The 16,282-nt window shown below is 52.0% G+C and overlaps 2 protein-coding genes across 2 annotated transcripts in view; both read right to left on the bottom strand.

Annotated features, from left to right (window-relative positions):
- Positions 1-3,885, bottom strand: part of EPS8L2 (EPS8 like 2) — a 64,032-nt gene extending 60,147 nt beyond the window's left edge. Inside the window, exon 1 of the mRNA XM_030483612.1 lies at positions 3,588-3,885. The gene's annotated coding sequence lies outside the window, so the exon portion shown is untranslated. The remainder of the gene's footprint in view (positions 1-3,587) is intronic.
- A 4,733-nt stretch (positions 3,886-8,618) lies between these two features.
- On the bottom strand, positions 8,619-16,278 carry TMEM80 (transmembrane protein 80). Its single transcript, XM_030483685.1, has 5 exons — positions 15,618-16,278; positions 12,969-12,981; positions 10,983-11,076; positions 10,782-10,874; positions 8,619-9,746 (listed from the first exon to the last, which is right to left on the bottom strand). Exons 1-5 carry the CDS (start codon positions 16,181-16,183, stop codon positions 9,541-9,543), a joined length of 972 nt encoding a protein of 323 aa, XP_030339545.1. The 5' UTR covers positions 16,184-16,278; the 3' UTR covers positions 8,619-9,540.
- Positions 16,279-16,282: the final 4 nt, after the last annotated feature.

Genomic DNA, 16,282 nt, shown 5'->3' with positions numbered 1-16,282 from the left:
CAGGGGGTTGGAACTGGAGGAGCTTTAAGGTACCTTCAACCCAAACCACTCTGGGATTCTATGCTTGTGAGTGGGGTTGATTTATGACTCTCCTCTGTAGGTCCCCCTGATTCAACTGTGTCTGCAGGAACAGCCATCTCCAGGCTTCCTCTTCCCATGGGCTGGGAAGCTTCTGGGCTTCTCCCTCAGTGGCAGTGAGCATGCTGCAGTAATGCCCTTGGGAGCATTTGGGGAATGGGAATAAGGGCTGAGCTCTCTGGGGGAACTGCAGTGCAGGTGAATGGGGAAGAGCTCCAAACCGGTCCAGCACTCGGCTCCACACCCTTCCCTCTCTCCTTACTTGCAATTCCTCCTGATTTATCTGGATTATCAGGAAGTAAAAGCACCAGGGCTTTTTTGGTTACCCCCCTGGCATCGTGTGTGTCGGGTTTGCCAGTGGCACCATCCCCAGTGCAGGAGGAAGGAAGCCTCTGGCTGCATTGGGGAAGGACAACCTCTCCCCTTGCTCATACAGGAGCAGCACGATACCAATGCATGGGGTCAGCTCCCTCTGGGATCCCCTTCCATTCCCTCTTGACAGTGATTTGACCCAAAGGAGTTAAATATTTTAGGGCTGCGTGAGAGCATCCTTTCTTCCTGAGCTTTCCATTTCAAACCCGCCGTGAGCAGATAGAGCTGCTCTTCACAGCCTCTCTGCTACATTAAAACCCTTAATGCTCCTCTCTGCTGTAACCCTGACACGAGAAGCTGTGGTCTGGTGGGCAGGTGGAGATCCAGGAGCCAAACCGTGGTCTTGGGCCTCCTTGGATGTCATCTCCTGCATCACTCGGGCACCATTCCTGATGGCGCAAGGGCTGTCCCATAACACAGTGGGACGAGCAGGGAGAGATTCTGAAGGCACCAGCAGTGCCCTCCCTTCGAGTGGGAGGCTCAGACACCTCCTGGGCAGGCAGGTGAGTGTTCTGGGTACCTGCTGAACCTTGGCCAAAGCAGGGAGGGCCAGGAGGCTGTGCTGACAGTCGTGTACACCTAGATCTGCCCAGTGCTGCTGTTCCGGGCACATACCCTACTGCTGATAAAGCTTTATTGCAGTGCGGGAAACCATCTCTGCCACTCTGGGAAGTCTGTAGACTTTTCCCTGGCACTTCTGCTTGGAGGACACTAGGGAAGGCTCATAAGGCTGGAGTGTTTTTGGATGGTGATCATTTTATTGCCCATCACATCAAACTCAGGCTGAAGGTGGTGCACCAACATCTGCCTTTTGGTTAAGGGCAGTATTGCTGAGTGCTGTGATGTAAGGCAGACATGAGGCCAAGGAGAACACCACCAAACCCACAAACTGCCCTGACCTGGCACTTCCAGGGAGACCACGGCATGGAAGAGAGACACCAAGCAGAGAACACGACAGAGACACAGCTCCAAAGCAACACCCGGCCAGGATCCAGCCCTCTGGGAATAATACTCCGAAGCTCCCCACGCATTCCGGCTTTGCACCCGGACTTATTTTATATGGATGTTTCTCAAGCCCACACAAGCCGACGCATATATTCACCCTGTTTCACTCCTTTCTTTGTCTACCAAAAGGACTGAAACCTCCTGAGACCTTCAGCACATCAGCATCTCTTCTGAATCTCTTTCACTTCCAGCCTGAGTTATCCATAACCCTCTGAAAAGCACTCAGTTTTCCAGCACATTCAAACCATGCCATCGAGGGTCAGATCCTAGCAAACCTCTGGAAGATTTGGTCCTCCAAACAGGGTCTCCGCCAGAGCAGAGCCTGGGTTCATCCTGCACAACCTCTCCCTGGCTTCATGCCCTTGCTGAAGCCACAATGGGACAGCCCAACAAAATGGTGTCTACTGTTCATGTTACTGCAGACAGTGTCTTCTTCCTGATCCACCTGCAAGCAAGCTGCTGCCCAAGCTGGTCCGTGCAGGTCGAGTGCTGCACCCACGGGAGTCGGGCAGATGGAGCCCCAGAAGCAAGAACTGGACCCATTTCACCAGCTTTGGGGCTGGGTTTTGTCACTCCGGCTGATGGGGACTTAGCTGCAGTCAACAAAGGTGGGCACTGAAGGACAGAGTCTGTCTGCTCTGTGGCACAGAGCCTGTGCGCACAGGACATTTCCTCCTCCTGTTGTACAGTGACCAGGCTGCCTTGCTTGGGGTTTTTGCCCACCTCGATCTTGGTGGGGACCGGCAGAGGGGCAGAAACCAAAGGACTAAAAGCTTGTCTTGTAAAACTGTTTCATCACACCAAGCAAACGGGGACCAGCCACCAGGGACTTCACCAACATCCAGCTCAATGATGCCAGTGCTCAGCTTGTTCTCAGGTGCCCCAAAGCAGCCGCAGTCCCTCTAAGCTCTATCAGTATATGACAAACCCACCCTGCCCTGCAGAGTGCAGCAGAGCGGATCCTGCGCCCATCATCTGCGTGTGCTGGAGGGCTGGGACCACAACGAGCACCAGCTCCTCAACCAGCCTGGCTTCAGTGCTGGAACCAGCAGCAGGTACGACCCAGGCCTGACCACAGCGAGGATGGAGCTGTTGGTGCCACCCCAAACACCAGTTTAAGCCTTTTTAACAGGGTGAAGCAATAACCTTTCCACTCACAGATATTCCCACAGTGGATCCCAAGTGCCTCTTCGCAGTCCTGTGTTAGGATTCCTTGATTCAGGTCCTTGCCTGCCCTTTCTGGGCATGAAGAACTCATTTTTGCCCCTGATCACCTGAAAACTCGATCACTCCACTAAATGGAGCCAGGAATGTGCTCCTGTGGTGAAAGTGGGTCTGCTCCAGCAGCCACCAATGGATCTGATCCCTGTTACAGCCCTCGCTCTGTGCAGCATTTGGGAGCAGCCCAGCAATTCAAGCGTTACTCCCTGTTGCCCTAATTACAACAGAGCAATCACTGGATTTTACTACTGTGTTGTCTTACAATTATTCCCAGCCTCTAAATATAACGTCAGGCAAATGACTCGTCCCTGAGCCTTGTCCTGGTGGAGTTTGCTCTGGCATTTTCCAGGCAAATAAGGGAAAGGGGACAGGAGAGCTGCGCTCCAGCCCCTTAACGCATCCAACAGCTCATGGAGGGGCAGAGCTGAGGGAACAGGGCAGATCCAAGCTCTGTTTTGGAATGGGGTGATGGATCTTGTCATGGGCAGGGAGAGCTCAGCCACCCGGAGCAGCAGCTCCTGCTGTGCCCACTGGGAATGGCAAAAATCCCTCCACGCACATCCCGAAAGGAGGAAACCCCGAGGTTTGCAAACAAACAGCAACTCAAAAGTCTCAAGACTTCATTAGAGCAAAAAACCCTGTTCGGTGCCAGACGGACATTTTGCTGCCAAAAAAGTGCCACCTACTGGACCCGTCCCGGTGGGAAATGCAGGAACGGGAACAACCCCAGAAAACAACGCTGGAAAACGGCGTTTTTCCACCTTTCGAAGACATAACCCCCCCCAGTGACATATTCCAGGCGGAGCCCCTCCAGCCACGCTCCCTCCACAGCTGGATCAATCAGGCTTTGGAAGCAGAAAAATGTTGGGAAGGTGGATGTGAAGTTTTAGGGTGTGCAAGGAGGGACTTACCGGTGCTGAGAAGCCGCTCGTGTCTCCCGCACTTCCCTCTGCTCCCGTGTGTCCTCTCCCACAGTTATCCGCGTCTTCCTACTTCAATCCTGCTGCCATTCTCCGGCAGCCAAACTCCCTCTGCCTCCCTGCCCGGGGCTTTGCCTGCGAGCCCAGTGCCAGCGCTGGAGCAGAGAGCAAGGCAGAGCCCACCCGGTGCCCCAGCCTGGGGGTCCCCGCGCTGCCGCCTCCCCTCTGCCCTTTGGTGCCGGTGCCGCTCGCCCCGGCTGTCTGAGAGCAGGTGACAGAGGTTTCTTGGCAGAGCAGAGGCGGGGAGGGATGTGCAGGCGGCGAGAGGTGGAGCTGGCACCCGGAGCAACAGGTTACTGTATAACCAGGAGCCGGCCGCCCCGGCGAGGCGGCTGCGGCCCCGCAGGGCGCCGGCGGCAGCGCACCTTTGCCCACTCCCCATCCAAAGGCACTGAAAGCTCGGGAGGGACGTGTTGAACTTCAGGTTTCTCCCACCCGAGAACATTGTGTACAACGGGGAGGTTGGAGGCAGTGAGGGGTGGCAAAGGAGAGCGCGGAGCTTGGGTTTCCATCGCCGGTGAGGGAGGGGATGTGCTGCCAGACTGCCTTGTGGGGGGAACAAGGCACCTTTTGTGCAGCCCGGTGCTCTCCTCAGCAGCTCCAAGCTGACTCATGGCTTGTTTTCCTCCAGCTTTGCTCCTGCCTGCTGTCCACAGCAGGGAAAGGTGCCATGGGATGAAGGGAGGGCAAAATATCCTCTTCAGGTTCCCAAAGCGCTTGGGCTGAGGAGCAGAGCCCCCTTTGTGGTACCCCACACTGTGCTACTGTGCTCCTTAGGGTTACATGGCCATAAAGCCCCTGGTCTTGCCCCAGCTCTAACAGGAGCTGGCAGGAGGTAGGGGGGTCTGGCTGTGCCGCATGTTTCAGCCCCTGGCAGTGGGCAAAGGTAAAACATGGCTTTGGCAGAGCTGTGCTGGGTTACAGAGGGAGAGGGGAGTGAGTGCTAAACCCACCTTGGGGAGGAACCAAGGTGAAGCAATTGCTGTGGTGCAGGAGGGGAGTAAAGGGCTTCAGGTGGGACACAATGAAAGCAAGAACTGCTTCTTGCAGGAGTAGAGTCATAGAACCCGAGACTGGTTTGTGTTGAAAGGGACCTTAAAGCTCATCCAGTTCCAACCCCCTGCCATGGGCAGGGACACCTTCCATTAGAGCAGGTTGCTCCAAGCCCCTGTGTCCAACCTGGCCTTGAACACTTCCAGGGATGTGGGGCTTTTGAGACCATTCTATTAAAGTGCAGGTGCATCACAGGCCTCCCCCCATCCCCACTGGGATGTTGAACACACAGTATGTAGAGACACCCCTTGTCACTGGCCTTGGCGAAGAAAGAGCTGCAACTCTGGCGCGAGAGAAGGAAATAAGACACTTCCACCACAGGACACAGGTCTGGAGGCTTCCTGAGCTCGGTGCTTGTGGGGTTCCCTGTGCCATGGTTTCCGTCAGTGCCTGCCTTGCTATGGGGGCTCATGCTCAGCTCACTGCCTGGCCCGGGTCCAGAGGAGTGGGGGAACACCCCGGGTGAGTTACTGCAGGAGGAATGCTGCTGGGTGAGCCGGATGGGCAGCGGGAGAGCCACTTCCCTGCATGACAGCTCAGTTCTGACAGGAGAGCGACTTCCTCTGCCGTGTGGAACGTGAACCGATACTCGGTGTGATGCACCCACCCAGCACCCATCATCCTCCTCACTGTGAGGTCGGTGAGATCCCGGGGGATCTTGGTACAGGATGCACTGTGAAATAGGAGAAGCAGTTCTTAGCGGTTGCCAACTACAATTCCAGGCAGGAGAAAGGATATTGGTTCAACAGAAGGGAAATGCAGTGGGAACATCAACTGAACCAGAGCCTGGCAAACCCTGCAAGTGGAAAGCCTTTGTGCAGCAGATCCCTACCCCCTGAAATATGTCATCTACCACTGGGATAACACAGTGAGACCACTGGGCTGGGCTGACTTTCCTGGGATGCAAACAGGGAGGTGGCAGGATTCTGTTGGAGAAGCCATTTGATGTTCCAGGCACTGTGCCTGCTCTCTGCCAGCCTCAGCTCCACATTCACGATGAAGTGGGCTACTGTGAGGTGCTGCACTCACAGGAAACCTCTAACTGCTGAGTGGAGGAGGCAGCTTTTCCCCTGGGCAGGGAAGAAAACCACAGTGGAGCTTATTACATCCTCCCTGTAACAGCTGATACTGGTCTAAGTGGGGAATTACCCTGCTGTTCCGGGGTGGTTCCGATGTTCCTGCTCCGCTGGCTTCACTCCCTATTTGCCACCAGATGAGCACCGTGTCCTCAGCTCTGCTCTTTCTGGGCTTTGGGCTGTACATGGTTTCTGCCTGCTGAGGAACACGGAACAGCCATGGACCAGTAAATCCCTATCTCTCAGAGTATCTCCAGGATGGAAATCCCAGGAGGCTAAACTTGCCTCTCGGGATCAGCCTTTTAAATGAGGTTGGCGGCAGACACCCCTGTGATGGCTCGAGAACAAAGACTTCTTCCTGGCAGAGCAACCACCACCCAAACCCAGCTCCTCAAAATAGGTGTTCCTCTCAATTTTTAATGCACTTTTCATCCAACTGGCTCATCCTGTTCCAGGAGGGTTGGGCCTCCTCATTAAAAGCTCCTGCAAGCTTCTGTCTGGCAAATGTCATCAATGGCTTTGCTGTGCTGTGCCTTATCCGAACAGTGGGAATGATTTGGAAAGGTTAGAGAAACCCTCTGAGGCCAGGGCCTGATTCACTTGGGGTTTTCTACCAGCTCAGCATGGAGAGAAGCTGTCTTGAAGTCAGGGTCACCAGTACAAGTGGTAATTCCTAGTCAAAGCCTGGAAATACTTGAGATGAAGGAGCTGTCTGGAGCCTCTTCAGCCCACATTCATCATGGAGTGAAGGGCTGTCAGCAGCAGAAGTACCCCAGTACCTGCTTATCTAATCAGAACAAAGTTTATGGACAATTCAGGATAAAATTCCATATAAAAACTGCCCTGTTGAGGGTGTGAATCCAGGTTGGTGCCAGGGCCCCCCAGCAGGCACTGGCAAAAATGGGTGTTTATTATCATTTATGTCTGTTTACTCCACTGCTGACTGTCAGCATATTGTCACTCTGTGCTGCTGCTTGGTTTTCGTCTAGGTGATGGTTAGGGAGCAAAGGGTTCACCATGTTTTATATCATCTATATCTCTGTATCTCTATAGAGAACCATAGAATCCCAGACCGGTTTGGGTTGGAAGGGACCTTAAAGCTCATCCAGTTCCAAACCCCTGCCACAGGCAGGGACACCTTCCACTAAACTCCAGAGCAGAGCTGCTCCAGCCCTCGCAGCATCTCTGTGTCCTCCTCTGGCCTTGCTCCAACAGCTCCACGTCCCTCTTGTGCTGTTGCCCCAGAGCTGGATCAGGACTGCAGGGGGGGTCTCCCCAGAGCACAGCAGAGGGGGATCTAGTTTTATGGCACAGCACCCCGAATGGATGTAGGGCCACAGCTGAGAGGGTGATGATCTATGGTGGGGTCAAACACCTATGGTAGGAACACCTCCCACTGGCTTTACTACTATCTCCTGAATCTACACCCTTGGCCTCTGCTACCTCCAGTTGTGCTGATGTTTTGTATTGATTTTGTTGTAGTAAGCACCATGTGGAGGAAGGAAGATAAAGCACAGAAGCTCCAACTTGAGGTTAATACGTGTGACCCCATCTGCTGCACCACCTGCATCCAGGTAAAGCTAATTTCCTCTTTGCAGTATTTCCTTTAAGCCTGTCAGATGTTCTATTGCCAGAGCTTTGAGTAGGGCAGGTGTAAATACCAGAAGTTTGTGCTTCTGTTTGTCTGCGCACAGAGAGGGGGTGGCTTGGTTTGGGTTTGTCATAGCGGGGTACACACAGCTCGGTGTGTCTGGCACACCTCGGAACAAGTGTGATGGGTACATTCCATCATGCCAAGCAAACCTGGAAGGACAAAGGGGTGGGTGTTTGAGTCATGCAGAAGCACTTGAACATTCAACTTCCATACTGCTCCTTAGCACCCAGTTCTGCTGCTTTGCTGTTATCTTTGTGGGTGCAGTCGTGCTCCTCTGGGTTGGTTGGGCCATTGACTGAGCAGGATCCGGCCATGGGGGATTTGTGTTTATGTGTGTGTTTTGATTTTGAGGGCTAGGTCATGTAACATGGACAGAGCTGGTGTAATGTCTCCTATGGGGACAGGCTGAGAGAGCTGGGGTGGGGCAGCCTGCAGAAGAGAAGGCTCCTTAAGAAGAGGCCTTAGAGCATCTCCAGTGCCTAAAGGGGCTCCAGGAAACCTGGAGAGGGGCTTTGGACAAGAGATGGAGGGACAGGCCAAGGGGAATGGCTTTAACCTGCCAGAGGGGAGATTGAGATGAGCTCTGAGGCAGAAGCTCTTCCCTGTGAGGGTGCTGAGGCGCTGGCACAGGGTGCCCAGAGAAGCTGTGGCTGCCCCATCCCTGGCAGTGTTCAAGGCCAGGTTGGACACAGGGGCTTGGAGCAACCTGCTCTAGTGGAAGGTGTCCCTGCCCGTGGCAGGGGGTTGGGACTGGAGGAGCTTTAAGGTGCCTTCCAACCCAAACCAGTCTGGGACTCTGTGATAATGTGGTCAGAGCTGGTGTAATGTGGATGGATCTGGGGTTACCCGGCCTTGGAAGGGCCCCTGTGGCTATGAGTGATGAGACTGGGTCCTTCCAGAGGAGCTTCTGCATCTTTTACTCCCTTCTACCACCACCACCAGAAGCCTGCAGCATGGCTGGGGCTGTACAGGGCCTGCACTGCTGGATTTTCAGCCCTTGGGTACTGCAAACAAGGGCAGACCTCAGGCACGTTTCCCCAGAGCAGGAGAATGGCCTACATGGAGCAGCGGCAGGATCTGAGGGGTTTTGCGCACACCTTGAGGCTCACCCGAGCCTCCTTTGTGTAGCGTAGCTGTAGCCTAGGATGTGAGCAAGATGCTCTGCACTTCAAACACTTCTTAGATCCAAAACTTTATTTATTTGAACAAATAAATACAAGAACTTCCAAATATAAAACCTGCTTGTACAACTCCCCCCCAAACACCCCAAACTTCCCATTAACACAGGGGTTTGATACAATAAAAACTCTGAGCTTCAACACAGCTCTGCATTTAAAAGACAAGACTTAAATGTAGTCATTTAATAGGATAAACACATTTAACATCAAATAGAAATACTCCTGTTGGAACTTTTAAGTAGGACAGAAAAGTGAGTGAGTGGTGAATGTTTAGGCTCACCTTAAGGCCATCCTAGTTAAACTAACATACCCTCATGCTCCAGAGGCCTTTGGTCTCTCCAGCTGCCCAAACCCTGCAGCTCAGCTCTCTGGCTGCACACAAAACTCAATTCAACTCCTTCCCACAGGGATAAACCAGGTTCTGCCCTAGTAAAGTCAGGGAAATTACCACTGGAGTCTGAAAACACAAATGAGAGCAGCAGAGAAACCGTGCCCTCAAACACGAACGTGGTGCGGGTACGGCAGAAATGAGCCCGTGCTGTGTCGCCCTCATTCATTTCTGTGTCACTCTGGGTGTAGGTGCTGTGATCTGAGCATCTCAACAGTGCTCAGATGATGCCCTGGCTGCTGTTATGTGTTGGGAATGAATAGTGAGTGTGGATATCCCTGAGGAATACCAGGGCATTAAGAGGTTTTGCTGAATCACCTCTTGCCTTTGCCCATCAGCTGACAGATCAGAGAACGTAACCCAGCTGCTGGACAGGATGTGTTACCCGTCACTCAGGTCTGCCCCTCAAAAACCTGTACTTTAAACACAGGAAAGTTTTACAGGATTTTTTTATGTGAAAGTATTAAATAGATGAACTATAACCCCAATCTTTTATATTAGAAATGTGTTGATAACACGTTGAAGACCTGTAGGTTTATCTGATAAAAGCAGCGATGGCCGAGACCTTGAGAATTGACTCCATCCCGTAGGAGAGGAGCAGGACAGCGTTGAGGATGACGTCTGCTTTCAGTATGTAGGTTTGCCACACCAGGAAATACACAGCCAGAAACACACTTCCCACTGTCATCACAAGGCTGAGCCCCAATGGACCCTCTTCTTCTGTCAGGTTCCCCCTTGAACCTTGAAGGAAAGCAAATGCTGATGTGATTCTTTGATGTCTGCTGACAGAACCACAGCTCTAAGTCTAGAATGTTCCTGTTCAAAACCAGCTCTGGTTCTTACAGCTCAGCACCCTCTGAAATACTGGCCTGAGCCAGGCTCTGTCAGTGACCATCAGAACAAGCCCAACCACCACTGGACAATCCACTTCTTGCTGACCCAGGTTAATCTAAACAAAGAGCAATCCGTGGATACTCAAGTCCTGGCTCCCACCTTTTCCTAGCACAGATAATCAGTTCTGAAGCTGCAACCCATTTTCATCACTCAGCTTCTTGGTCAACCATCAGACTTGTCCCCAGTGCCCCCAGCCTGCACTCAGTGTGACTGCAGTGCACACCTGAGAGCACCCAATCCTGACTTTAAAATCTTATACAATATAAAATCTTCTCTATTCCCTGCTCATCTATTCCTATTTCAAATTACTGTGTAGTGGAGAAGCTGCTCTTCTCTCTTCCTTGTACCTTATTTCCAAGCAGTCTCAGTAGATTTTGTTGTTTGACTACATTAGACTTGAAATTCAGTTCTTTATTCATGCCCCAAATGCTCCAAGCAAACATGTGCAGAGCTTGAAGGCAGCAGGCTGAGATCACCCTATGGCAAGTCAGGCGTAGCCAGCACAGACCCACCTGGTCTCAGCAATATCAAGCACAGATTTGAATAGTAACTTGTTTCCTTATTACAAAAGGACTTTACGAAGTTTCAGCAAGATCTGGGTAGGGGTCAGGAGGCCCTTTGAAGCCTTGACTACTGGTGTACATGAAGCTGCTCTTAGGTCTCCCCAGAGCCTCTTCTTCTCCAGGCTGAACAAGCCCAGCTCTCAGCCTGTCTTCATAAGAGAGGTGAAATCTATTGATCAGTCAGATAAAGCTTAATGACATAAACGAACAACAGTCTCCAAATATCTGTTATGCTGCTAAATTGGCACGTTTTGATTTCAGAATGATCAATGCTTAAGGATTATATTGCATGAAAAGGCACAGCGATAACGTGACCTACCCAGGTACAACCGCAGCACTTCCACAATGGCCATAATGAAAAGCAGGGTAAGATCAAGAGTCAAAAAATCATCTGGATAGCTGAAAACTTGACCTGGAGAAGAAGGCAGCATAAATGAGGCAGGAAAGCCCAGCAGGGACACTGACAGAGCCCTGCCACGAGCACCCAGCCTCCTTCTGTGTTACAATATGAGCAACTTACTTTTATAAAGCACCATTGCGAGAGTTGCCAAGAAGTAAAAGATGAAATAAATGCCATTTACATAAAACAGAAGCTGTAGAGGAACAGATGACATCTGAGAGCTGCTGTTAAGGATTTCTCATATGGATGAGGTGGGATCTGGTTCATAAAATCACTGTTTCCCAGTAACTACAAAATACTGTGGTGTTTTAAACTCGATGGTTCAGCTAAAGGGATTTACTGGGTAGGATTCAGAGTACCTGAGGTTGCAAACAGCAGGAGTTAGGATAAGAACTTGCTGTTTCAGGTTTGGCTTCAGTTCCTGTTAAAGAATGTGATTTGGTATGTGGTGGGGTGTTTCTTAGCCTCAGGGAATGAGGGAGGTGCATGTGTGCGTTTCCACAACAACTTCGCTCCCTCTCAGTCGGCTTGAAGCAGTTGACAGGGGGTTGGCAGCCTCCCAACACACCAAATTCCAGAGTTTTTGCAAAGAGGTGGCTCTGTGAAGCAGCCAGGCCCCATCACTGCCCACAGGATGGGAAGTCTGAAAGCTGTGCTCCTTGTTACACCTCTGAGGAAGGCCACGAGCTCAACTTTGAGATGCAAATCCATCAAGAACAGACTTCCTTAATTCACTGCTGACAAAGCTATCTGTTGGATAGTGTAAGATCACATTTAGCTTTAGTTATTTGTCTCTGTGGATCCACTGCCAAAGCATTTGAGAGCTCCACAAGCCTTAACACATCCCCAAAATGTCCCTGAAGGACAGGGGCTGTCTTACAAACAGGGAGACATTAGTGGCAGGCTCAGGAGAGGTTCTCTCATCCCAAGGTGACAGCCCCCTAAAGGTACCCATCCAGCCTGATTTAGCTGCCCAAGATCTCTCTGGATCCAGCAGAGATGAGCCCTTTCCTAGCCACAAGCTCGTGCATGGGCTGGGATGAGCCATGTCCAGTGTTAACCCTGGTTTACTGGAGACACCACGATCTTGGATGTCTTCAGGAGCCCACTGACAGGCACAGCCCCTATATGGCAGGTCCATACGTACTGAAGGAATCATTTGCTCTTAAGGCACAGCAGCATGTGACTAATGCCATGTAGGAGGCAGTGTAGGACATCCTGGGGTTCACCTCTATATGGAGAAGTTGGAATGTGGCTCCAAGAATCCACTCCTATGTATTTTTGATCCCCAAATGCCTTTCTTAGCCTTAAATAATACAATTTATACAGGAAGTTATCAGTGCAGATTTCATTATTTCCACATCTTTCTATACCCAATACATCCTCCTCTCTTTCCCCCAGCCCTTCTCAAACCCTTGGAGTATCTCCAAGCAGGGACTTCATCCCAGGCACCTTTTAGAGGCTCTGCCCAGCCCGTTCCTGCATGGAGCAGCCACCCACCTGCAGTGGCTGTATCCCAGTTCCCAGAGCAGCTCATGTCATTAAACCAGAACCAGGTTTTTGTGTTTTTCCAGTTGAAGGAAGGTGGAGCAAAAAAAAAATTACTAGATGGGTTCTAAGCATGGAAATCTCTGAAGCTGAGGGTGTCTCCTCTTAGGAGATACTTAAATCTTGGCAGGAGTAAAGGGAAAATTAACATGAGAGAAGAGGAAGTGCTACTGAAAGCTGCTTTTCCTACCTCCTGTTGTCTGTGCCAGCTGCCTGTGGGGTTTGCTGCATGGGGTTTGTGTCCAGCAGTCCACAAATCCCAGTTTCAGCCTTGCTTCCTAAGGAAATGAGAGTTATGGGATCATAAAATGGGGCTGCCAACCCTCTGTCAAGACTGTGGGGTGGGATAAAGGGGCAGAGTCTCAGCTCAACCTCAGTTAATGCTGCAAAAAACAGTCCTGGGAGAAATGTTTTACCAGTTTTGCTTCATGTGGATGGAAAACCCAAAGAGTAAAACACAAACCCAGCAGGTTTACTGGGTGGGAAGACGGGAGCACATTTCAGCCTGGCTTCCTGAAGATTCCCACATGTGAGGGGTGACAGGTACAAAAAGGATACAACTGATGCAGATCTTCCTTTATGTGGAGAAGGGAAAAAGAGAAGAAAATCAGTCTAATGACATACCCAGAGTGCTGCAGAAACATTCAAACAACTGTTTCTGGAGGTCAAACATGCTTGAAGAAATACTCCGTCAGTTCACTGATGAGGGTCCAAAAAGAACCTTTTCAAATCCTTTCATTCTAAATTAATTTGGGGGAAATCCCTGCTGTGAAAGTGACTTTCAGAGGAACCCATCTCTTTCCCAACATGAAGAAGTACCCAGGTGTTACTTAGAACTCGTTTATCCTGTCCTTGCACAGCAGATGACATTCATCCCCTCTAACCATGCAGGAAGGAGGGAGATACGGAAGGGAACCTGAAGGTACCATTTGGTTTTCAATGGTGAGAAAGTGTTTGTGTAGCACATCAGGCTCCCAGGTCCTCTAAATAACAGCCTTCCAAACTGGTTCCCTTCAAAAGCAAAGTGATTCTATGTAAAACCTTCATCTATTCTGATCACCCACAGAATCCTACCTGTATTTCCTACAAGCTAACCCCCACGTCTTACTTTTCCTTCCTTTTTTCCTGCAAAAGCACAGGTAAAATTCCCTTGCAACATGATGGCACTGACCTACTAAAGCAGCTCTTAAGTAACTCATTAATATTCTTGGCCTCTTTCAGCCACAGGAGGAATTGAAAAGTTGGGACCTGTTTCACAGAGAGCAGAGCTGTCCGTGAAGGTCCACTGCACTCATCTTCCCTGAGACACCCCATTGTCATCCAGCCAGTGGGACATGCCTCACCCTCTCATCCCACAGCTCCCCAAGGTTTATGTCCTCATCTCCTAATAGCTTTATGCCCAAATTAATCCCACTAACTTTAGGGACCTAATTAAGGGATCAATTTGGGAACACTGAGGCAATACGGAAGAATATGAGGTGGAGATTCACATTGTCCATGCTCTGAAACATCTCCTGGCCATGTGTCCTCTCCTCTCTGTAAAGGGACAGACCCATCCCCTTGCTTAGCCAAAAAGCTTTAGTTCTCTTTGCAGGATGGGAGTTAAAGGTTTCATTACACGTTTTCTGCAGTGACTACTGGTTAAAATGTGTTTGTCTTTCTACCCTGGCATAAACCCTCAGGTAAAAGTCACACCAAGATGATGCACTTCACAGAGACGTCTCTGGTTTGAAGTTAGCTTAGAGTGTGAAATAGGATGTGAATTTGAAATAGAATCATAACATCTCAGACTGGTTTGTGTTGGAAGAACCTTAAAGCTCCTCCAGCTCCAACCCCTGCCACGGGCAGGGACACCTTCCACTAGAGCAGGTTGCTCCAAGCCCCTGTGTCCAACCTGGCCTTGAACACTGCCGGGGATGGGGCAGCCACAGCTTCTCTGGGCACCCTGTGCCAGCGCCTCAGCACCCTCACAGGGAAGAGCTTCTGCCTCAGAGCTCATCTCAATCTAAAATAATCCAAATACCACAACTGCATCTGCAGACATGTCCTTATCCCACAGGAAGCATCTGGATCTGAACATGTTCTATATGAAGCTCTACCACCACAGCCTCATCCACGCTGCCCCCATAGCGGTGCTAGAATCGCAGTAGTTAATTCCACCCTTCGGGCAACCCCATGTGAATTCCCTGCTTGCAATTCCCAACGTTTACTTTTAAACTTATTTCCTTACATCCCTTTCCACCAGAGGGCTCTGACCACATTCCTGCCCCTCTCCCAGGCAGGGCTTTCACAGCCACTATTACTTAGAACATGCTGCCTCCCCCCGAGCAACCCAGGGCATTTCAACGCGGGTTCAACACTGAAACCCCACAACACGCCTGTGAAAGGGACACTGCACTTAAAAGAGTAATTATTATAGATAATTGCAGGTATAACAGGCTCCTAATCCCAACACTCCGAGACGTCTCCCTGTGAGGATTAATGCAGTCTGCGTTGCTGCTGGGGGGGTTAAATTGAAAGGGAGCATTTGGCAAACACTAATTGTTGAAGCCAAACGTTTCAAACCCAGTTTTTTCTCCTTAGGGCTGAAACTTGCATTTTTGGGGGGAATAAGCTCCTTGAAAGAAGTTCAAAATTCATCATTGCAATGAACGTTGAATCCCAGTGGTTCATAACCAGTGGTTCTCAGGGGAGACCTTACAGCAGCTCCAGTGCCTAAAGGGGCTACAAGAAACCTGGAGAGGGGCTTTGGACAAGGCCCTGAAGGGACAGGACAAGGGGAATGGCTTTAACCTGCCAGAGGGGAGATTGAGATGAGCTCTGAGGCAGAAGCTCTTCCCTGTGAGGGTGCTGAGGCGCTGGCACAGGGTGCCCAGAGAAGCTGTGGCTGCCCCATCCCTGGCAGTGTTCAAGGCCAGGTTGGACACAGGGGCTTGGAGCAACCTGCTCTAGTGGAAGGTGTCCGCCCGCAGCTGCCCGGATTTACCTCAGCATATCGCGGCTGTCGCGATATGGCTATCGGGCTGGGCTCGGCGCCAAGGCCTAGCTCGACCTCGGCCCCCGCCTCAATCTCACGGTGTCCCCCCACCCCTGGGGCGGAAAGAGACAAGCTTTACCCCAGTGGGAAACATCCCCCACGGTCACCCTCCGCCCCGCCGGGACGTGAGGGTAAAAGGCTGTGAGTAGCGATGGCGAAGGGCCGCTCACCTCGCCTCACAGCGGCCATTTTGGCGCGCCGCCCCCCCTCCCAGTCCTCCAGCGTCCCGGCAGGCTCCGCGCCGCGACCGTTCGTCTGTGCGCTTGGGCGGAGCTGGCTGCCCTACCCCCGCCCCTCCTGCCTTCGGGTGCGATCGGAGCGCTCGGCCCGGTTCGGTCGCGTTCGGGCGGATTCGGGCACTGCCCGTTCGGGCGTCTCCGTTCGGGCCGGCGAAGGGGAATTCGGGCGCGATCGGAGAGGACTCGGCACAGCTCGGCTTTCCTCGCGTCCGCCTCACCCGCCTTCGGGCAAGATCGGAAAAGACCGGAACGAGCTCGGGATTCTTCGACCCTCTGGGCCGGACCGCTCGGGGACTCGGCCCTGTTCGGGCGCGCTCGGGTTCCCCACCCGATCTGTCAGGTATCGCTTCGGGCCGCGCGCCTACGGACTCGGCCGGGCTCGGCTGCCTCCTGCTTTGGGATTGGCCAGCCGGCAGGAAACGCGGGCCCCGCTCGTCGGGAACCATCGCTAGCCCTCGGACGAGGCCTCGAAAGACTCGGGACACTTCGGGCACCATCGGAAGCGGTTCGGAAGCGCTCGATTCCGCCCGGGGAACACGCTCGGAAGCGCTCGGCCGAGCTCGGCCCCGCTCGGCCCGCCGCCGAAAAGCGCTCGA

This window comes from Strigops habroptila, chromosome 4 (assembly GCF_004027225.2).
Source record: "Strigops habroptila isolate Jane chromosome 4, bStrHab1.2.pri, whole genome shotgun sequence".
NCBI classification, from domain to species: Eukaryota; Metazoa; Chordata; class Aves; order Psittaciformes; family Psittacidae; genus Strigops; species Strigops habroptila.
This window is presented reverse-complemented; position numbering and strand designations above follow the sequence as displayed.